Genomic DNA, 21,864 nt, shown 5'->3' with positions numbered 1-21,864 from the left:
CGAGCCGTGGGTGCTGCATGCCAGGCCAGCTGAGTCAGGGGTATTTATACTCCAGTGCCGGGGCCCGGGTATATTTAGACACGCTGCCAGGGAGCGCGAAGACCCAACAATCCCAGCTGGGGCTAGAGGGGGTGTCTGGCAGCTCTCCTCAGAGAGGGGGCACAGACAGAGGGGCCCTACTTTAACCACTAGACCCCCTCCGCTCCCAGAGCTGGGAGAGAACCCAGGAGTCCTGGATCCCAGCCCTCCCTTGCTAGTCACACCACACAGATCCGTTATCGAGAGCTCCCATCCTGTCCAGGGCTTGTCAGGCAGCCAACCCAGCCGAATTTAGCTGCCTTAATCTCTGCCCCTGAGCCAGTCCCCGCGGCCCACGATAACGCCCTGTCCTGCCCAGCCGCAGCAAGAGGCCCAGGCCTGAATGCAGGGGTAGGTGCAGGGAGCTGTGGGTCGGGACGGAGGGGCACTGGCAGAGCTGTGGGTGGGGATACCAGGGACTGTGGGTCGGGACGGAGGGGCACCGGCAGAGCTGTGGGAGGGGGCAGTCCAGGGCTGGGATACCAGAGGCTGTGGGTCGGGACGGAGGGGCACTGGCAGAGCTGTGGGTGGGGATACCAGGGACTGTGGGTCGGGACGGAGGGGCACCGGCAGAGCTGTGGGAGGGGGCAGTCCAGGGCTGGGATACCAGAGGCTGTGGGTCGGGACGGAGGGGCACCGGCAGAGCTGTGGGTGGGGATACCAGGGACTGTGGGTCGGGACGGAGGGGCACCGGCAGAGCTGTGGGAGGGGGCAGTCCAGGGCTGGGATAGAAGATCTCTGGGTCAGGACTGAGGGGCACTGGTAGAGTTCTGAGGGAGCAGGACTGGGCTAGCAGGGGGCTGCGTGTTGGGAGTGAGGGGCACTTGGGGGGGTGGGGCAGGGCTAGGATAATAGGGGTGCAGGTCGGGAGTGAGGGGCCCTGGCAGAATGGGGGTGCTGCGGGGTCTGGGCAGAGGCAGGCCCCAGGGTGCTGACGTGTAGTGGCTGTGGGGCATGCAGGCTGGAATGTTCTCTGCTCTGTGGGGAATGGCGGGGAGGGCATGCAGCGCTGGGGGGGGCCAAGGCGTAACTCGGGGTTACGGGCGCCCAGGGTTACGGGTGCCCAGTGCCAGGGATTAGGCTGGCAAATGCAAATCCCCTGGGTTAACCCTTTATTGGCTGCAGACAAAGCAGGGACCGAGGGGGGTGGGTATTTACACACACCCCCGTATCTCAGAAGGGGGTCCTCTATCTGGGGGTTAGAGACCACAGAGATCCCCACTCCCCTTCCTACCATTTGTCACTGCTGGCAGGTTAGAGCAGGGGGCTGGGAGCCAGGACTCCTGGGTTCTCTCCTGGCTCTGGCAGGGGAGTGGGGTCTAATGGATGGAGCTGGGGGGGGCACTGATGCGTAGCTGCAGGCTGAGCAGTGCTGGGCGGGGACATGAGGGGGAGCCAGCTTCTCCTGCCCCCCAGGTGCAGAGGGAGCAGAACCCCGGGTGAGGCTGGTGGGACTCGGTGTCCAAAAGGCATGAGACCAGCCCAGGGTCCTCTTGCCTGCCCCCTCCTCCCACCCTGGGGTCCCCTGGCTTGAGGGGGCGGGGCAGGGTTATCATCTGCAAACACTGCCCAGCAGGCTGGGGGGGGGCACAAGGTCACATCTCTATGGTAACAAACCTTTGGCCCCCAGCAGACCCACCAGGCAGGGGCCAGGTGTGAATGACCTGGCCCCACCCCCAACCCTGCCATGGACTGTACCCGGGCCATAGCCCCACCCCCCAGTACCTCCCATCCCACCCCAGCCCCCCAGACTCCCCCACCCCTGCCACAGCTCCACCCTGCCCCCACTACCTCCCATCCTGGCCCTGCCATGGCCCCACTCACCAGCCCTCTTTCTGCCCCCCCAGTACCTCCCCCCCACTACCTTCTCATCCCGTCCCTGCCCCCCACAACCCCCTACCTGTGACACAGCCCCATTCCTTCCCCCCAGTACCTCCCATCCTGCCCCCCAGTACACCCCCACCCCTGCCACAGCCCAGCCCCCCACTACCTTCCCACCCCATCCCTGCCCCCCAGAACCCCCTACCCGTGCCACAGCCCTGTTCCTGCCCCCCAGTACCTCCCATCCCAGCCCTGCCCCCCAGTAAATCCCCACCCGGGTCCCTCCCCATGCGCCATGACCTCACCGTACCCCCTCCGTCCCCATGATCCACAGTCCCTCCCTTTGCTTCCCCCATCCTGTGCCCTGCCAGGGCCTCACCCTCCCATCTTGTCCCTCCCTGGCTGTTCCTGTTTCTGTGCTCCCCTCCCTTCTCTCCCATGGCGGGCGGCGCTGACCCTCTGTCCCTTGGTGTCTCAGCAGGACAGACATGGGGACGTGGATCCTGCTGCTGTTCTGCTGGGCCCTGCTGGGAGCAGCCAGTGCTGGTGAGTGCCGGGGCAAGAGAACGCAGGGGAGCTCCCAGAACCCGGACCCCAGCCCCAGGCCTATGGCATGTCACTGGGGACACAGGGCTGCCGAGTCTCCAGGATAGTCTGGGAATCTCCAGGAATTAAAGACAATGTCATGTGATGAAACCTCCAGGAATTCATCCAACCAAAGTTGGCAACCCTATGGGAGAGAACTCAGGAGTCCTGGCTCCCAGCCCCCTGCTCTAACCACTAGACCCCACTCCTCCCCCCCAAGTCAGGGATAGAACCCAGGAGTCCTGGCGCCTAGCCACCTGCTCTAACCACTAGACCCCCCTCCCCTCGAGGAGAGCACCCAGGATAGCTCCAGCCCCCCTCCAAGCGGTGCACCCGCACCCCTGGATCAGAGGTGCTGAACTAGGGTGCTGGGGTGTGGCCACACCCTGGCTTGCAGTAGTTTCCCAGGTTTGCAGTTTGGGTCGGGGTCCAGCCCCACCACTGTCCCTGCCCAATCTGTCACTGGGCAGGGCCGGGGCTTTTGTGCACCAACCAACTTGCAGCTTGGAGGGAGCCCAAATTGCAGAGATTCAAAAAGCTCCATCTGTCCACTCAGCTTGGGGGGGGACAGGAGAAACTGCCAGTGTGGGGAGCGCAGCCTGGGGGAGCCAGCAGCGGGGTGAGCGGGCGGGGGGTGGAGGAATCCCAGCAGCAGGGAAGGGGGCAGCGGGGTGAGCGGGGAGGGGACGGGGAGGAGTCCCAGCAGCAGGGAAGGGGGCAGCGGGGCGAGTGGGGATGGGAGGAGTCAAAGCAGCTGGGGACTCCCAGAAGCAGGAAAGGGGGCAGTGAGGTGAGCGAGGAGGAGGAATCCCAGCACAGGGGAGGGGACGGTGGGGGGCAGGTATCCCAGCAGCGGGGCAGGGGGCAGTGGGGTGGGAGGAGGGTGGAATCCCAGCAGCAGGAGGAGGGGGGGAACTAATCCCAGCAGTGGGGGGTGGCTTGGGGAGGTCTAATGGTTACAGCAGTGAACTAGGACTCGGGACCCCTCGGTTCTAATCCCAGCGCTGCCCCAGACACCCTGTGGCACCCTGGCACCCATTCCCTGCCCTCTGGGCCAGCCAGTCCCCCACCCTGGGGCTGGATGGGAGTCAGTGCCCCCTGAAGGGCCCCAGCCCCCCTTCACCAGCCAGACAAGCCCCAGAAGGTGAGGGGAGTAGGGCTCCAGTGGCTCAGCATGTCAGGGCAGATGCTCAGGGTGGTGCCAAAGGGGCTCCCTGGTCAGCCGGGGGGGCCCCCAGCAAGCAGTTGCTGGCAAGTGAAGAGTTTGTCCATCTGCCTAGTGCTGGCCGCAGCTTTTGGGGGCAGGGTATCTTTTATACCCCTCAGAAATGTAGCTACTCTGAGGGAAGTTTTCACTCTAGACCAGCCCTAGGGGCCAGGACTCCTGGGTTCTGTCCCCAGCTCTGGGAGGGGAGTGGGATCAGGACTCCTGGGTTCTTTCTTTGGCACTAGGAGGGTAGTGGGGCCTAAGGGTTAGAGCAGGGGGTGGGGGGGACAGACTGGGGGCCAGAGGGGTTAGAGTGCACTCCATGTCTCCGTAGCATCTCTGAATCCCAGGACAGAGATCCTTAACGCCTCTCTCTCTCTCTCTCTCTCTCTCTCTCGCTCAGAGCCTCCCAAGGAGCACGACCCCTTTAACTACGGTGAGCTGGGGGGTCTCAGGGCGGGTGGCTGCTGAGCTGGGCCTCTGACCAGGGGCTGGCACCTGCTGAGAGGGGGGTGGAGGGTGTCTGTGGTGCAGAGATTAGATCTCTCTTCGGTGCCAGCTGCAGCCACTAGGGGGCGGCAGCATGGCAGGGAGCAGTGCATGTCGGCACCCGCGCACACACATGCAGACCAGGGCCCAGCCCCTCCAGCAGGGGGCGGCAGGGACACACAAACGCACGTGTACAATGGTTGTGTATCGGTGTCTCTCTCTGGGGGGGGGCAGGTCCCCTCTCCCCCTGAGCCCGTCTCTCCCCCCAGACTATCAGTCCCTGAGAATTGGAGGCCTCATCTTCGCGGTCATCCTCTTTCTGCTGGGAATCCTCATCATCCTCAGTGAGTATCCAGCGCCCCCTAGAGGGGAAAGGCCCCATGTCCTGTTCCCTGCCCAGCCAGTCCCCTGCCCTGAGGCCGGATCAGAGCCAGTGCCCCCTAGAGGGGAAGGCCCCATGTCCCATCCCCCTGAGCCAGTCAGTTGCTCAGCCAGAGAGGAGGGGGAGTTTTTGGGGGGCTGGTTCCTCTGGGTGCTGCTCCTGGGGCTGGTTGGACACCAGGTTCCTTCAGCCCCATAAATCTCACCCAGAGCTTTGGCTCCATCTGTATCTGCTGGGGGGGGTGATGGCTAACCCCCACAGTTCCCCCAGTCTGCTTTCATTAACCCCTCGCTGCTCAGGCTGCTGCTACTCAGCACCCCCCCAAGCCACCAAACCCCACTCCCCTCCTGGAGCCAGGATAGAACCCAGGAGTCCTGGCTCCCAGACCCCCCCGCAGCTCCCTGCCCCGCCCCGCCCCGTCCTGTCCTGCCCTGCCACGCCATCTCGCTGCCAGGGGGTATTTACTGTTTTATCTTTTCTAGGTCGACGCTGCCGTTGTAAATTTAACCAGCAACAAAGGTAAATACGCCCCTGCCCCCCCGCTTGCAACGCGCCTAGGGCTGGGACAGGAGGGGGCTGCAGATCAGGAGTGAGGGGCTCTGGCAGAGCTGTGGGGGAGGGGAGCCCATTGCTGGGATAATGGGGGCTGTGGGTTGGGAGTGAAGGACATGGGCGGGTGGGGGCTGGGGGGCTGCTGAGAGTACAGGGACCCATGTAATGCTGCTGTCCCCCCAGGACTGGTGAGCCAGACGAGGAGGAAGGGACTCTCCGAAGCTCCATTCGCCGTAAGTACCAGGCACCCTGCAGCCTCGGATTAACACATGGGCCTACAGAGGAGGGGAGTGCAGGGGTTGGGAGCGCAGGGGGCACAGGGCTGGGAGTTGGGAGTGTGGGGGCACAGGGCCAGGGTGGGGGTTGGGAGTGTGGGGGGCACAGGGCAGAGGTTGGGGGTGCAGGAGGGGAGTGCAGGGGTTGGAAGCGTGGTGGGCACAGGGCTGGGAGTTGGGGGCATGTGGGGCACAGGGCAGAGGGTGGGGGTGCAGGAGGGGAATGCAGGGGTTGGGGGCATGGGGGGCACAGGCCTGGGGGCAGGGGTTGCCGGGGGGCACAGAGCTGGGAGTTGGGGGCGTGTGGGGCACAGGGCAGAGGGTGGGGGTGCAGGAGGGGAGTGCACGGGTGGGGGAGCCGGGGGGCACAGGTGAGGGGTGTGGGGGGCACAGGGCTTGGGTGGGGGTTGGGGGCGCGGAGGGCACAGTGCAGCACAGACTAAGGGGGGCAATACACCATATACACCATGCCTCTTACTTCTTCGCTGCTGGTGTTGTCTTTGGAGCCAGCAGCCGCTGCTCTCCGGCCACCTGGCCAGTGCTTAACTTTGTGCTGGGGCTGAGCCCGGCACCTCGTTCAATACAAATTAAGCGCTGGGGGGAGGCAGCGGGGCCCTGGGGAGTGGAGGGACCATGGGGGCCATGGGCAATGTGAGGGGCAACATGCTCATGGGGGACAGAGGCACCATTTTCCCTAAGGCCAGCCCTGCCTGGCTCCAGCTTCTGGCCTGGCCTGGCCTGACCAGGGGGCGGGGCCTCGGGGGCGGGGGCCCATGGTGAGGGGGAGGCAGTGTGGGGGGCCCAAAAGTTCTTTGTGCCAAGGGTCCTAATAAATGTTAATCCACCTCTGCCTCCCCTCCCTCCCTTGGTGACCCTGTGTGACACATGCTGGGGGAGGGCATGGCCAGGATGCCGGGGTCCTCTCCCCACCCTCCGCAGGGCTGGTCTGTCTAGGATCTGATCCCAGTTCCCACAGGCAGAACCCCGCCCTGGGCACCTGACTCCTTGACTCTTCTCTACAGGTTTGTCCACCCGGATGAGATAGGCGGGCCCAGAGGCTGGTGAGTGGGGAGGCAGGGGGAATGGATGGGACATGGGGCCCTTTCCCCCAAGGGAACATGAGCAGTGCTCAGTTTGTGCCCTGGCATCTCCGGGCTGGGCCGTCGAGAGCCCTGCCACCTTCGGGCTTGCTGCATTAGTTAGAAGTGCTAAAAAATTGCTGGGGCCCCGGAACCTCTTTCACTACAAATTAAACACTGGGCGTTGGCTCTGGCCCCAGGGTGGGGGACTGGCTGGCTTAGGGAGGTGGGGAATGGGGCATGGGGGTTTCCACTCCAGGGGCTGCCGGCTGCTATGAGTTCTGTGGGTCTGAATTCCTACTGTGGCAGTCATCCACATTATATAGAGACCAAGACTCCTGGGTTCTAGCCCCAGCTCTGGGAGGAGAGTGGGGTCTGGAGGGTTAGAGCAGGGGGGGCTGGGAGCCAGGACTCCTGGGTTCTATCCCTGGCTAGGGGAGTGGAGTCTAGGGGGCTGGAGCAGGGGGGCTGGGAGCTGGGACTCCTGGGTTCTCCCTTGGGTGGGGCAGTGTTGCTCATTGTCCATACATAATCCCTTCCCGTTTGCTCTTTGTGCAGGTCTCCCCAAGGCGCAGAACTCTCCCTGGATATGAAGAGTGACTCCCTCTTCCCCCGCCCCATGCTGCATAGCCGTAGCACTTAGCCTAGACCAGGCCCCCCAAGCTCTGATTGCAGCCCGCAGAATCTGAGCCAGCCAGCAGGGGGCAATAGGGACACACACACGGGGCAGGTCTCATTCCCTCCAACAGGGGGCAGCCGAGACACACACAGCGCAGGGCTTGTCCCCTCCAGCAGGGGGCAGCAGGGACACACAGAGCAGGGCCTGTCCCCAGCAGCAGGGGAACACCCTCACATTCTAGGGGTGCTGCCCTCGTGGGCTCTGGGCAGTGGTGCCAAGAGCCCTGTGTGTGAGGGGTGCAGCGAGGGGTGACCGTGGGGGGCGGCAGTCGGGGTCCCTGTTGAAGCGTCCGTCATGGGACTGTGGTGGGAACAGCTGGCTCCAACCCCTGGGTCAGGGCTGATCCCCTCCAGCAGGGGGCAGCAGGAACCCCCCCCAGCCTCTGCAAGTGTCCCTGTGTCCAGCCGGGGGTGCTGTCCGTAGTCGCTGGCCGGAGATGGCTTCCCAATAAACGCTACCTGCCCCCTCCATCTGCCTCCTGGCACTTACTGCCTGGGGCGGGAGCCACTGTGTCACAGCACTGAACCCCTCCCCACCCCCGCTGCCAAGCTTGCCCCCCAGCTCTGCCAGTACCCCTCACCCGCAGCCTGCTGCCCTCCCAGCCCTGGGCTCCCCACCAGCTCTGCTGGTGCCCCTCACTCCTGACCCGACCCGCAGCCCCTCTCTCCCCTCCCTGGCTCCCGGTCGCCAGTGCATGGTCTGTGATCGCGGACAGGCCATTCCAAGGGCGCCGTGGGGCAGGGGCTGGGCCAGGTAGAGAAGCTGCCCCAAGAGTCGTGCGCTGGGGGCAGGTCCCGTCCCAATCACCGGCTCGGGTGTGGTGGGATCCTGGCCCATGGCTAAGCGGGTGCTTTCTGCATGTGTGTGTAGGGGGTGGGCCTGATCCCTGGGAGGTGCATGAGCAGACACAAAGCAGGTTTGATCCCCTCCAGCAGGGGGCAGCAGGACGCACGCGCACACACGCACGCACGCACACACAGACACACATGCGCACGCACGCACACGCACGCACGCACAGACACACACACGCGCACACACGTTTGTCAGGTCGCAGCTCTCACGTTGCTAGTCCTTGACCCAGCAGAGGGGTCCGTGTGCCCCAGGCCCTGGCGCTGCCCTGTGACCCCCAGCCCGAACGCCCATCCCCCAATGCACGAGGACTGTCTCCCTCCTGCTGGCCAGTATCCCCTTGAGATTTTACCCTCAATCCCCCAGAGCTCTTGGCCCAGCCCTGCCCAGGCTGGACAGCCACATGGCTCTCTGGATTAGGCTGAAATGAATGCAGATATACAAATGAGCCCAGGTAGTGATTTGCATAATTTTATATCTCCCCCCTCCCCCCCCCCCGACCGTAGCCTTCACCCAGTTTGGCCCTACAACTCCTGTGGCTGGTGGATCTGGAAACCGCCAAAGGCCCTTTCCCACTTGGTGCCTCAGTTTCCCCTCCCCCACTGTGGCGGTTTAAACTGGGTGCTGTGGGGCAGGGACTGTCTCAGGGCATGTCTCCACGAGCAAGGTTAAAGCGCGGTGTCGTTAACGTGGCTGTGTAGTCGTGGCACCAGCGCTGGGGAAAAACCCACCCCCATGAGGGGAGCAGCTCCCCGCCCTGGGGCACTTCCTATGCTGCTGCTTTACAGCGCTGAGACTTGCAGCCCTTGGGTGGGGGGTCCACACCCCTGAGCGAGGAAGTTGCAGCGCTGTTAAAGTGGCAGCGTAGACCAGGCCTCACTGTGGGGCTGTGCAGTGGGTCGGGGGGAGGGGCTATATGCGCACAAAAGAAGGCAACTTCTATGATGAACACGCTATTCTGTGGGAGGGGGTATCTGCATCTTTGACTGCTCCCAGCACTTAGAGAGGTGGGGCACCTGACCCAGGTTGGTGGGCACATGGGGCGGCTCTGGGAGGGTGGGGCAAGGGAGTATGTGGGGCTGGTGGCTGCATCTCCATGCTGGACTAGCGATCTCGCTGTGGCATTATGTGCGGCTGTTCCCTGGCTGTCCTGCCCCAGAGGTGGCTGCATCTCAGTGCCAAGTGAGCTGTCCCTCTATGGTGTTATGTGCGGCTGTTCCCTGGCTGTCCTGCCCCAGAGGTGGCTGCATCTCAGTGCCAAGTGAGCTGTCCCTCTATGGTGTTATGTGCGGCTGTTCTCTGGCTGCCCTGCCCCAGAGGTGGCTGCATCTCAGTGCCAAGTGAGCTGTCCCTCTATGGTGTTATGTGCAGCTGTTCCCTGGCTGTCCTGCCCCAGAGGTGGCTGCATCTCAGTGCCAAGTGAGCTGTCCCTCTATGGTGTTATGTGCGGCTGTTCCCTGGCTGTCCTGCCCCAGAGGTGGCTGCATCTCAGTGCCAAGTGAGCTGTCCCTCTATGGTGTTATGTGCGGCTGTTCTCTGGCTGCCCTGCCCCAGAGGTGGCTGCATCTCAGTGCCAGGTGAGCTGTCCCTCTATGGTGTTATGTGCGGCTGTTCCCTGGACGCCCTGCCCCAGAGGTGGCTGCATCTCAGTGCCAGGTGAGCTGTCCCTCTAAGGTGTTATGTGTGGCTGTTCCCCGGCTGCCCCACCCTAGAGGTGGCTGCATCTCAGGGCCCAGAGAGCCACCCTGTAGGTAACGCTGGGGAAGCCCTGTGGACAGTCGAGGTAGCTGCGGGTGACAGGAGTGGGGGGAGCACGGCAGGGCCGGCTGGAGAGGTTGCCCCCTCCCCAGCCAGGCAGCTCCCCCCGCCCCCCACCCCGAGCCGAGCCGCGTCTGACTCCCATTGGCCGCCGCCCTCCTCCATGCGCAGCGGAAAAAAAAAAAAAAAACCGCTTCCCGCCCGCTCCCTCCCTCGGCCGCTGCCGCATTCGCTCCTGCGACGGGAGAGAGCCGCGGCTGCAGCATGGCCACCCCCACCGAGGCACCTAGGCACGGTGAGCCCCTCCCTGGCCACCCGCACCAGGGGGCCTGAATCCCACGGTGCCCAGATCCTCCCCCTGCCCGCGGTGCCCGACTCCTCTGCGCCCGCAGTGCCCGACTCCCCTCTGCCCACGGTGCCTGATTCCCCTGTGCCCGCGGTGCCTGATTCCCCTCTGCCCACAGTCCCTGATTCCCCTGCGCCCGCAGTGCCCGACTCCCCTCTGCCCACAGTTCCTGATTCCCCTGTGCCCGCAGTGCCCCAATCCCCTGCGCCCACGGTGCCTGATTCCCCCTGCTCCTATGGTGCCCGATTCCCCTCTGCCCACAGTGCCCGATTCCCCTCTGCCCACAGTGCCTCATTCCCCTGTGCCCAGGGTGCCCTGTTCCCCTCTGCTCAAAGTGCCCAATTACCCCTGCACCCACGGTGCCCGAATCCGCTGCATCCACAAAGCCCGAATCCCTCCTTCATCCCTGGTGCTGAAGCGGGACCGCAGGACCGCTGCGCTCATGCAGCCCGAGTCCCTGGCATTGCAGCCCTCTGCCTGCTCCCCTGCTCCCGCTGTGCCACTGGTGCCCAACCCCTGGCATCCCACCCCCCTCTCCCTGAAGAGCCACCCCACCCCACCACATCAGACTTACCCCCCAATGTCCAGAGTGCCGGGCTGCTGCCCAAGGTCCCTTCCCCCCCATCCTCGCCGTTCCAGCTCCCTGCCTGGGCACACGGCTCTGCCCCAAGGGGCTGAGGGACAGAGGGAAGGTGTGTGCCGGGGGGAGGAGGGATGGAGGGATGGATTCAGGGCTGGATGGAGGGAAGGCTAGAGGGATGGATACAGGGCTGGGTGGAGGGATGGATACAGGGCTGGTCGGAGGGAGGGATGGAGGGATGGATACAGGGCTAGATGGATGGAGGGATAGAGGGATGGATACAGGGTTGGATGGAGGGATGGATTCAGGGGTGGAGGGAGGAATGGATGGAGGGATGGATACAGGGCTGGAAAAAGGGAGGGATGCATACAGGGCTGGATGGAGGGAGGGATAGAGGGATAGATTCAGGGATGGATGGATACAAGGCTGGATGGATGGAGGTATAAATTCAGGGCTGGATGGAGGGAGGGATGGAGGGATGGATACAGGGCTGGATACAGGGCTGGATGGAGGGAAGGATAGAGGGATGGATACAGGGCTGGATACAGGGTTGGATGGAGGGATGGATGGATACAGGGCTGGATGGATGGAGGCATGGATTCAGGGCTGGATGGAGAGAGGGATGGAGGGATGATTCAGGGATGGAGGGAGGAATGGATAGAAGGATGGATACAAGGCTGGCTGGCTGGAGGGATGAATTCAGGGCTGGATGGATGGAGGGATGGATTCAGGGATGGAGGGAAGGATAGAGGGATGGATACAGTGCTGGGTGGAGGGATGGATTCAGGGCTGGATGGATGGCGGGATAGCGGGATGGATACAGGGTTGGATGGAGGGATGGATTCAGGGGTGGTGGGAGGAATGGATAGAGGGATGAATACAGGGCTGGACAGAGGGAGGGATGGATACAGGGCTGGACGGAGGGAGGGATAGAGGGATAGATACAGGGCTGGATGGAGGGAGGGATAGAGGGATAGATACAGGGCTGGATGGAGGGATTGATGGATACAAGGCTGGATGCATGGAGGCATGGATTCAGGGCTGGAGGAAGGGATGGAGGGATGGATTCAGGGATGGAGGGAGGAATGGATGGAGGGATGGATACAAGGCTGGCTGGCTGGAGGGATGGAGGGAGGGATTCAGGGCTGGACGGATGGAGGGATGGATACAGGGCAGGACGGAGGGAGGGATGGAGGGATGGATACAAGGCTGGCTGGAGGGATGGATACAGGGCTGGACGGAGGGAGGGATGGAGGGATGGATTCAGGGCTGGACGGATGGAGGGATGGATACAGGGCAGGACGGAGGGAGGGATGGAGGGATGGATACAAGGCTGGCTGGAGGGATGGATACAGGGCTGGACGGAGGGAGGGATGGAGGGATGGATTCAGGGCTGGACGGATGGAGGGATGGATACAGGGCAGGACGGAGGGAGGGATGGAGGGATGGATACAAGGCTGGCTGGAGGGATGGATACAGGGCTGGACAGAGGGAGGGATGGAGGGATGGATTCAGGGCTGGCTGGCTCCGGGACGCTCACAGCTCCAGACATAGCTGGGAAGCAGCTGCCACACACAGGAAGTGAGAGGGGCTGCAGATCAGCTTCGGGGAGGCAGCGGCGGGGGGGTGGTGTCTGGGGGGAGCAGGGAGCTGTGGGGTGGGGGGGGACCTGGGGGAGGAGGGAGCTGTGGGGCTACGGCTCCCGGCTCCCCCTTTACCAGAGGCTGCGGGAGTGACCGGGACGGGAACTGGGAGCCCTCGTGCAGTGTGTGTGTGTCCCATGTGTATGCAGTGCAGTGTGTGTTAGTGTATGTGGTGCGAATGTGTGTGCGGTTAAGTGTGTGTGTGTGTGTTGTGTCAGTGTATATGGTGTAAGGTTGTGTAGGGGAGTGCACTCTGTCTGTCCCTTTCCCCTGCAGTCCCCATGGAGTTACTGCAGATAGGGTGGGCTGTGTGTGTGAGTGCAGGGGTGGGTGTGTGTGCGTGCACGCGCACGTGCATGTTCAGGGTGTAACTGAGTGTGGGGTGGGTTCCCATCACACAGCCCAGTACTCTCACGGCAGCCTTACTCAGGCTGCAATGGTGTGTGATTGTCGGGCTGTGAAAGAATCTCTCGCTACCCCATGTCCTTCGTGGGTGTGGGGCTGTGTGTGCATGCGTGTGTAGGCACACGCTGTGGGATGTTTGTGGGGCTCGGTGTCGGGTTGCGAGGGCCTGACGATTTGTATGGGTGTGTGAATTTTTACAAGGGTATGGCAGTGTGTATGCTGGGTCACGAGTGTGGCCAAGTGAGGGTGTGATTGTGTGTATGTTTGGGGGTGTATTGGGTTGTGAGGGGGTGACAGTGTAAGTGCTATAGTGTGTGTGTGGGAGGCTGCCTAGGGGCAGCAGTGTGCCTGACTCCAAGGGACTGGCTTTTAGGTGTTGTCTGGGGGTACAGTGTGCCTGTCCGCCCCCCGGCCCCTCGGCAGGTGTGCAGTGGGCTGGTGTGTTGGGGTTGTGTGTGCGCAGTGGGGTGTTGTGCAAGGGGGGGTACGCATGCTGAAGGGGTTTTGTGGGCTGTGTCGCACGGGGTGTTGTGTAGTGCACGGGGTGTTGTGTAGTGCACTGTGTGGTGTGTGTGTGTGCACTGTGGTGTGTAGCCACTCTCCCCTATGGGTGTGGGATTGAGGGCTGCCCCCGGGGGAGGGAGCGAATGGGGGGGGCAGGGGTGTGTGTACTGCAAGTGTGCGCTGGGTGTCTGGGGGGGGCAGTGGGGGCCTACGGGGTTTGTGTGTCTTGGGGCCGGGCTCTGGCGTGGGGAGTTCGTGCTGGCTGGGCTGTGGCTCTGCGGCTGGCTGCGCTGCCAAGAATCCCCCCCCGCCCCCCCCCCCGGTCAGCACAGGGATTCGGGAACTGTCTGCATCCGGCTCTGCGTGTGTGTGTGTGTGTGTGCGCTCTATGCAGTGGGTGTGTTCCACTCTGTGCAGTGTGTGTGTCTTTGGGATGTAAGTAGCGTTTAAAAAGTGAACCATTTAAATGAGTAAAATGTTTGTTTAAATGGTTAACTGATTAAAAGGAGAGGGGCTGGGGTCAGGTTCAGCTGGCCGGTGCGGCTGGGGCTGGGGTCAGCCAGCTGACTGGTGTGGGGCTGCTGGGGTCGGGGGGCCAGTTGGCCGGCGTGGGGCCGTTGGAGTTGGTGGGCCGGTCAGTCGCTGTGGGCTGCGGGGGTCGGTGGGCTGGTTGGCCGGCATGGGGCTGCTGGGGTTGGCGGGCCAGTTGTCCGGCATGAGGCGGGCCGGTTGGTTGGCGTGGGGCTGCAGGGGTCGGCGGGCCGGTTGGTTGGCGTGGGGCTGCGGGGGTCAGCTGGCCGGTTGGTTGGCGTGGGGCTGCGGGGGTTGGCAGGCCGGTTGTTTGGCGTGGGGCTGCGGGGGTCGACGGGCTGGTTGGTTGGCGTGAGGCTGCAGGGGTTGGCGGGCTGGTTGGTTGGCGTGGGGCTGCGGGGGTTGGCGGGCCAGTTGTCCGGCATGAGGCGGGCCGGTTGGTTGGCGTGGGGCTGCAGGGATCGGCTGGCCGGTTGGTTGGCGTGGGGCTGCGGGGGTCGGCTGGCCGGTTGGTTGGCGTGGGGCTGCGGGGGTCGACGGGCTGGTTGGTTGGCGTGAGGCTGTGGGGGTTGGCGGGCTGGTTGGTTGGCGTGGGGCTGCAGGGGTCGGCGGGCCGGTTGGTTGGCATGGGGCTGCGGGGGTTGGCGGGCCGGTTGTTTGGCGTGGGTCTGCGGGGGTCGGCGGGCCGGTTGGTTGGCGTGGGGCTGCGGGGGTCGGCTGGCCGCTTGGTTGGCCAGCCCAGGGGTTAATGATGGTTAAGGCGGGTTAACCTGTTAACATTTTACACCCCTAGTGTGGGTGTCCACTCTATGCAGTGCGTTTGTGTGCTCCACTCTGTGCAATGTGTTGTCTGTGCAGGGGGTGTGTGTGTGTGCACTGTGTTCTGTGCCGTGTGTGTTACACCCAGCGTAGCTGTGCTCCGTGAGCTCTGTGTGCTTTGAATCTGGTGGGCAGTTCAAATTAACAGTGCAGCTCTAATGCAGCTATAGTGTTGATTACACACACACACATTCAGACTGCCCCACAACAGCATCAACCCTGCACTCACACACACTGCACACCCTCACCATGACCCCAGCAGCCTCTCCAGCCTCTCACACTCACCCCCTCCAGTTGTGCACTGATAAGCCAGCGCAGCACTCTGAGTGTTGTGTGTGTTTCTGTGCAAGCTGTGTGTGTGTGTGTAGCAGCTGAGCAGCACAGGGCTCTGTGGGCATCTACACTGTTGTCAGTAGGCTTCAGGATTAACACCCTCTTGAGACGAACAGAAGAGTCCATCCCTCTCCCAGCAATGGGTGTAGGCTCTCGGCAGACTCAGGCAGCATTGCTGGATCAGTTGTACTGGGGGGCAGCTCCCCCCATCTCCCAGCGACGGGCGAGAGCTCTGGCAGCATCTGGGCTGAGGGAGCTCGCCTGGCGGCTGACCTGCCACTGGGCGAGAGCGTGGCTGGTTTGCTTGCAGAGCCCCCCAGCTGCTGAGCCTGCTGGCTAAACTGGGGCATCAGTTAGACGGGAGTGAACAGGAAATCCCACTGAGCCACAATGCGGGGACAGGGAATTACCCCTGGCAGTCAGTGCTGACCCCAAAGGCCCAGCGCTGTGCTAGGGAGCACCGTGCTGCGGGGAGAGGGGTGGGGGGCTCAGCAGGGGGTACCGTGCTGTGGGGGTAGGGAGTCAGCAGGGGACACTGTGATGCAGGAAGCAGGGTGGGGGCTCCGCGGGGGCGCTGTGATGCAGGGAGCAGGGGACTCAGCGGGGGGCACTGTGCTGTGGGGGTAGGGAGTCAGCAGGGGGCGCTGTGATGCAGGGAGCAGGGCGCGAGCTCTGCGGGGGACACTGTGATGCAGGGAGCAGGGCGGGGGCTCAGCGGGGGGTGCTGTGATGCAGGGAGCAGGGGGCTCAGCGGGGGGCACTGTGCTGTGGGGGTAGGGAGTCAGCAGGGGGCGCTGTGATGCAGGAAGCAGGGCGGGGGCTCAGCGGGGGGTGCTGTGTTGCAGGGAGCAGGGCAGGGGCTCAGCGGGGGGCGCTGTGTTGCAGGGAGCAGTGCAGGGGCTCAGCGGGGGGCACTGTGCTGTGGGGGTAGGAAGTCAGCAGGGGGCGCTGTGATGCAGGGAGCAGGGCGCGAGCTCTGCGGGGGACACTGTGATGCAGGGAGCAGGGCGGGGGCTCAGCAGGGGGTGCTGTGTTGCAGGGAGCAGGGGGTTCAGTGGGGGGCACTGTGCTGTGGGGGTAGGGAGTCAGCAGGGGGTGCTGTGATGCAGGGAGCAGGGCGGGGGCTCAGCGGGGGGCGCTGTGATGCAGGGATGCTCCCCCCCGCACAGTCAGTGCTGACCTCATGGATCTAGGGTTGAGGTGGACATGGGGAGAGTCAACCAATGGCCAGAAGATGGGGGTGGGGAAAGAGACCCAGAGGTGGGGTGGGGAGTGGGGGACAGCAGAGGTGGCCCAGGGTTGGGGGGCAGGGCTCAGAGCCTCCCAGGGGTGGGTAGAATCATGGCCAGTCTCTGTCTTACCCCCATCCTGAGGTTGAGCCCTAATATTGGGGGGTGGACGTGCTCTCTGTCCCCCCCCCCAGTTGCTAGGACACAGCCCATGTGGGGGTGGGGGGACCAGGAGGGCAGAGTGGGTGCGTGTTGGGGGGCACTCCCTGCCGGTCTCCATCTGTCTGTCTATGCCCAGCCCTCGATTCCCTGGCCAGGTGCCAGAGCCGGGAACCTCCCCAGGTCCCCCACGCGGATCCCTCTGCGGGGACCCAGGGCTGGGAGAGCAGGGGGCTGCCGGTCACCGACAGGGCCATGCCAGGGCTGGTTTCCGCAGGTGGTGGCTGGGTGCCAGGTCCCCGGTTCCCTCCCTGCTGCCCCCCCCCCCCCGCCCTGGCAGCCAGCTGAGGATGCAGACTCCTGATGTGCTTGTTTCCATGGCAACCCCCCATGGCCTGCATTGGGGTTTGCATTATTCATCCTGCAGGGCCACCCCAACAGACAGCGCTGCAGGGAGTGGGGCGGGGGCTCAGTAGGGGGCGCTGTGCTGTGGGGAGCAGGGCAGGGGGCTCGCTGGGGGCGCTGGGCTGCAGGGAGTGAGGTGGGAGCTCAGTAGGGGGTGCTGTGCTGTGGGGAGCAGGGCAGGGGGCTCGCTGGGGGTGCTGGGCTGCAGGGAGTGAGGTGGGGGCTCAGTAGGGGGCGCTGTGCTGTGGGGAGCAGGGCAGGGGGCTCGCTGGGGGCGCTGGGCTGCAGGGAGTGGGGCGGGGGCTCAGTAGGGGGTGCTGTGCTGTGGGGCGCAGGGCAAGGGGCTCGCTGGGGGCGCTGGGCTGCAGGGAGAGAGGCAGGGGCTCAGTAGGGGGCGCTGTGCTGTGGGGAGCAGGGCAGGGGGCTCGCTGGGGGCGCTGGGCTGCTGACCTGTCCTGGATTCTTGATGTCTTCACTGAGTGCAAGACGTTTTCGCCAAGGCTGGGGGAGGCGGGTGCGAACCAGGGTGGGAGCCCTGGCCCGGGTTAAGGGCTTCGCAAGGGGTTTCCTCTGCCCTGCAGCAATGATCCTGCTGCTGCGAATGACGTGGGAGTCTTTGTCCCTCCCTATCTCAAACTCCCGTGAGGTGTTATGTGCAGCTGTTCCCCGGCTGCCCCACCCCAGAGGTGGCTGCATCTCAGGGCCGGGTGAGCCCTCTCCGGGCCTGGGGTAGCTCAGGGGTTCATCTCTCTCTCTCTTCTCTCTCCAGATGGCCGCGGACACCGGGATCCATTCTCCTACGGTAAGTGGGGCCACCCGTGTGGCTGCCCCGTGGGCTGATGTGAGGGGGCCGGAGTTGTCCCCGTTTGCGGCTCCACATGTCTGGCCCCCAATTTGGGGGGCACTGCCTAACAGGGATCCTCCGTGGTGTCCCCTGGCCCAGCTCCCATCTGGGGTGTCTGCTGGAACATGGGGCCTCACTAGAGCTGGTGGGAGCTGGGGGGGCAGGGGGTAGCGGGCTGGGGCGGGGGGCTGTGGGGCTGGGGCGAGCGGCTGTGGGGTTGTCTGTCTCTGACCCCCCCTCTCCTCCCAGACTACGACACCCTGCGTGTGGTCGGCCTTGTCCTGGCCATTGTCATGTTCGTGGTGGGCATCCTGACAGCGCTGAGTGAGTGATCCTCCGTCTGGCCCCTCAACACCCCCCAAACTCCCCTGGATGGCCCCATAACACCCCATAACCCCTCAGCAGGCCCTAGAACCCTTCTGAACCCCCAGCTGGCCCCCCAACCCCCCAGCCCCCCCATAACCCCTCCAACCACCCAGCAGGCCCCCCAACCCCCCAAACTCCCCCAAACACCCCATAACCCCCCAACCCCCCCAGCAGGCTCCTGAAGCCCCCCAAACTCCCCTGGCCAGCCCCATAATGTCCCTAACCCCTCCCAGCCAGCCCCATAACCCCTCCAACTACCCAGCAGGCCCCCCAAACTCCCCCGGCTGGCCCCTGAACTCCCTGAACCCCCCAGAAGCCCCCCGAGCCCACCAAACAGTCCAGCAGGCCCCAGAACCTACCTGAACCCCCCAGCAGGCCCCTCAAACCCCAAACTCCCCCACCCGGCCCCATAACCCCCCGAAACTCCCACAGCTGGCCCCTGAAACCACCAGCAGGCCCTGAACTCCCCAAACTCCCCCGGCTGGCCCCCAACCCCTCCCAAACCCCACAGCAGGCCCCCCAACCCCGAAAACTCCCCCAGCCGTCCCCATATCCCCCCAAACTCCCCTGGCTGGCTCCCGAACCACCTCAAACCACGCAGCAGACCCCCAACACCCAAGTCCCCTGTCTGGCCACTAAACTCCAGCCAGCTGCCACCCCCGAATCCTGCCGGCCAGCCCTGCAAACCCCTGAACCCCAACCCCACAACTGGCCCCACAACCCCCCTGAATTCTCCCAGCTGACCCCCTTCCTCCTGGCCAGCCCTCAACCCCGAACCCCGTCCCCCAGCTGGCCCCTCAAGCCCCTGAGCTCCCGGCTGGCTCCTATCCCCCGCAAGCCAACCCTCCACCCCCGAACTCCCCCGGCCAGGCCCCCAACCCTCCCAAGAGCCCTGGCTTGCCCCTAAAACCCTCAGCCAAACCCAAATCCCACACCCCGCCAGCCGGCCGGCCGGCCCCCAGTCCTCTGCCTCCAAACTCCCCCGGCTGGACCCCTAGCCCCTCTTACCTCTGGCCATCCCCTCAAACCATCCCTGAACACCAACCCCCCCCGGCCAGCCCCTCGAACTCCCCATAACACTGAAACCCCCCAGCTGGCCACTCGAACCCCCAAAACATGGAAACCCCACCCCGGCCTGCCTGCCAACCCTGCCCCCGAGCTTCCCGGCCAGTCTCTAAACCCCCCAGCCAGCCCTCCACCCCGAATCCCAGTGTCTGGCTCCACAGCCCCCGTGACTTTTGAACCCCCCAGCCAGCCCCCCACTCCCCGGCCAGTTTCCTGCCCCCAAACTCCCCTGGCTGGTCCCCCAACCCCCCAAGCCCCTGGCCAGCCCCTAACCCCACCCCCAAACTTCACTGGCTGCCCCCTGAACCCCCTCGGCCAGCGCCCCAATCCCCCATGAACCCTGAACCCCTCAGCTGGCCCTAAACCCCCTGGCCAGTTCCCCGCCCTCTGAACCCCTCTGATCGGCCTCCCAAACCTCCCAGAACCCACCCCCCCCGGCTGGGCCCTTGCACCCCAAACTCCCTGGCTGGCTCCCCAAACTCCCAAAGCTGGCCCCTCAGCCAGCCGCCTGTACCCCAAACCTCCCTGGTCAGGCCCCCTGTGCCCCAGAGCCACCCCCCAGCCAGCCCTTTACCTGCCCCCCTGAACTTCACCCTATCCCACACAACTACTCCCTCCACCGCTTCCCCTTTGGTCTCCTGCCCCATCATCTGCCCCCAAATCCTTCCTGCCCCCAGCTGCCCCCCCTTACTCTCTCTCTCTCTCTTCCCTGCAGGTAAGAAATTCAAATGTAAAAAGTCCGACTCCAGGTAGGTGCTGCACCCCCCCCACCACTATAACTGCTCCCCTTGCTCCCTGGCCCCCTTGGCAGCCCCCCACTGCCTCCTGCTCTAACTACTCCCAGGGGCAGCTCCCCACATTGTAACTGCCCCCCTTTGACCATGGGGCAGCTCCCCACATTGTAATTGCCCCCGGCCCCCTGGAGAAGACCCCCACTGTCCCCCAGGGGAAGCTCCCCCACTCTAACTGCCTCCCAACCCTGTGGGGCAGACCCCCACTTCCCCCCACTCTAGCTGCCCCCCACAGTCCCACCAGCCCTCCTTGACCTCCCCCACACACAATTTACCTGTCTCCCCTTTTGTGTCCCCCCTCAGCCTGTCGGAGGCCAGGCAACCAGGAAAGACTCCAAGTAAGTGAAGGTCGGGGGGCTGTATGGGGGTGGGGGGTGTCCCTGCTGCCCCCCCCCGGCTGGCATCAGACTGTCCTGTAGAGGGAGGGGTTGTCCCTCTGTTGGGGGAGGCCGGGAGGGGGGGGGCTCAGGTGAGGCTCCCCCTCCAGATGCTGCTTTGTCTCCACTGGAGAAGGATGTTGCCAGGGATGTGGGGGCACCATGGTAACGCCATGGTAACGCCCTCCTGCAGCTGCTGAAGCATTTTCCCAGCTGGGGCTGGAGGTGCGGAGGAAGCTCCTGGACACTGGGGTCGCCTCAGGCCCTGATCTCCCCTGTCCCTCTCTCACTCCTCCCCCTCCCCCCGTTTCTCTTGCAGCTCCAGCAGGCAGCGCGTAGGCCTGGTGCCTGGAATGTAGCGCCCCCCTCTGGCTGGGGGGTGCAGCCCCTGCAGCCCCCCCCTCGCCCAGGACAGCTCCAAGACCTCGGCTCCAGCGCCCGGCGACATCCGTGGGGGCAGGGAAGGGGGAACCCCGTTATCTGAGCCTCCGTCTTTTAGAACCTCTGCCTCCAATTGGTTGGCGAGCCCATTGCATGCTGGGAGCAGGCACCATATGCAGGGAGGGGGGGATCTCTTAGCCTCACTTGCCCCCCCCATCTTGACCCATTGGGTCCCCTTCACTTCCTGTCCCCCCCAGCGCATGTGACTCCCATGCCATTACTGCTTTGCTTATGGCACTCCCCTCCCCGCTGCATTGGGCGGGTGCTCCATGTGGGGGGACGGCCACACACCACCAAAACATCCCGCCAGGCCCAGACACAGGCCTCACCTGGGCCCGGGGCCCTGGGCCCTGGGCCAGCAGCTGGATGCTGACAGGGTGCTGCTTTCATGACATGTTTTCAGCTGCCCCCAGGGGGCGCCACCCTGTGGCTGCCCCCCACACCCCAAGCACGGGGCAGAGCAGATCCAGCGCTCAATAAACATGGGGTTGTTTCTTACTTTGTTATTCCGACTTTGTTATTCACCCCCATCGCCAATGCCCCTCACTCCCAACTTGCAGCCCCCTGCTAGCCCAGCCCTGGGCTCCCCCCACCCCCAGGTCTGCTGGTGCCCCTCACTCATGACCCCCACCCAGTGTAGTACTACAAGCCCAGTGCCGAGGTGAGGGGGAATCCCCAGCAGCCATCCGCGGTACAGGGTTTATGCCACACAGAGCAGGACTGATCCCTTCCAGCAGAGGGCAGCAGGAAAACACACACATATAAGACGGCGCAGTTCTCTTTCTCATCTTTTCCACTGTGTGGGGTGCTCTTATCCTGGGGCAGCCTGTCTTCCACATGATGCCCACTCCCTGCGCTAGGTGCTGTATTTTCATCCTCCACATCTCAGTTCCATGGGTTCGGGACCATGCAAAGAAAGAATTGAGAAAGAACAGTGCAGCCACCTCTAGGGCGGGGCAGACTGGGAACAGTCATATGTAACATTGCACGGGGATGGCTTGCCTGGGGCTGAAGTGCAGCCACCCATGGGCGGCAGGTGAATCCTCCATTGGGGAGGCTAGCCCCCTGCCCCTTCCAGCCCCCCTCACCCACCAGAGCCAGAGGAATCCCAAGCCCCTCACCGCAGCACGAGGAGCCCCGTTCTGCCCCTGCCAGCTTCGGGGGAGAGGTGGAGTGAGGGTGGGAAGAGGAGCAGCATGGGCAGGGCTACGGGGGAAGAGCGGGATGTGGGAGTGGGGCTTCGGGCCGAGTGTGGGCTGGGCCGCGGCCTGG

General features: G+C 64.2%; 2 protein-coding genes across 3 annotated transcripts; both read left to right on the top strand.

Moving 5' to 3' along the window:
* The first annotated feature begins 335 nt into the window (after nucleotides 1–335).
* Nucleotides 336–8,444, top strand: FXYD1 (FXYD domain containing ion transport regulator 1). Of its 2 annotated transcripts, none has more exons than XM_074938985.1 (8): nucleotides 336–429; nucleotides 2,381–2,445; nucleotides 4,095–4,127; nucleotides 4,450–4,524; nucleotides 5,045–5,081; nucleotides 5,298–5,347; nucleotides 6,412–6,450; nucleotides 7,027–8,444. In XM_074938985.1, the coding sequence occupies exons 1-7, from the start codon at nucleotides 422–424 to the stop codon at nucleotides 6,432–6,434; spliced, it is 291 nt and encodes a 96-aa protein (XP_074795086.1). In that variant the 5' UTR covers nucleotides 336–421; the 3' UTR covers nucleotides 6,435–6,450; nucleotides 7,027–8,444. The 2 variants fall into 2 exon arrangements, with proteins under 2 accessions (XP_074795086.1, XP_074795085.1); XM_074938984.1 differs by having other exon boundaries at nucleotides 352–429; nucleotides 2,378–2,445.
* Nucleotides 8,445–9,934: 1,490 nt separating this feature from the next.
* Nucleotides 9,935–21,075, top strand: LOC141977059 (FXYD domain-containing ion transport regulator 7-like). Its single transcript, XM_074938290.1, has 6 exons — nucleotides 9,935–10,049; nucleotides 17,478–17,510; nucleotides 17,802–17,876; nucleotides 19,699–19,732; nucleotides 20,078–20,112; nucleotides 20,471–21,075. Exons 1-6 carry the CDS (start codon nucleotides 10,019–10,021, stop codon nucleotides 20,488–20,490), a joined length of 228 nt encoding a protein of 75 aa, XP_074794391.1. The 5' UTR covers nucleotides 9,935–10,018; the 3' UTR covers nucleotides 20,491–21,075.
* The last annotated feature ends 789 nt before the right edge of the window (nucleotides 21,076–21,864 follow it).

Source organism: Natator depressus, chromosome 24, assembly GCF_965152275.1.
Source record: "Natator depressus isolate rNatDep1 chromosome 24, rNatDep2.hap1, whole genome shotgun sequence".
NCBI classification, from domain to species: domain Eukaryota; kingdom Metazoa; phylum Chordata; order Testudines; family Cheloniidae; genus Natator; species Natator depressus.
The sequence above is the reverse complement of the archived record's forward strand: the minus strand, read 5'-3'. Positions and strand labels throughout refer to the sequence as shown.

Coding starts and splice junctions, on each gene's coding strand:
- LOC141977059 (XM_074938290.1), top strand. CDS start 10,019: ATGGCCACCCCCACCGAGGCACCTAGGCACG. Junction 10,050..17,477: donor CACCGAGGCACCTAGGCACG/GTGAGCCCCTCC, acceptor TTCTCTCTCCAG/ATGGCCGCGGACACCGGGAT. Junction 17,511..17,801: donor CCGGGATCCATTCTCCTACG/GTAAGTGGGGCC, acceptor CTCTCCTCCCAG/ACTACGACACCCTGCGTGTG.
- FXYD1 (XM_074938984.1), top strand. Junction 4,128..4,449: donor GCACGACCCCTTTAACTACG/GTGAGCTGGGGG, acceptor CTCTCCCCCCAG/ACTATCAGTCCCTGAGAATT. Junction 4,525..5,044: donor GGGAATCCTCATCATCCTCA/GTGAGTATCCAG, acceptor TATCTTTTCTAG/GTCGACGCTGCCGTTGTAAA.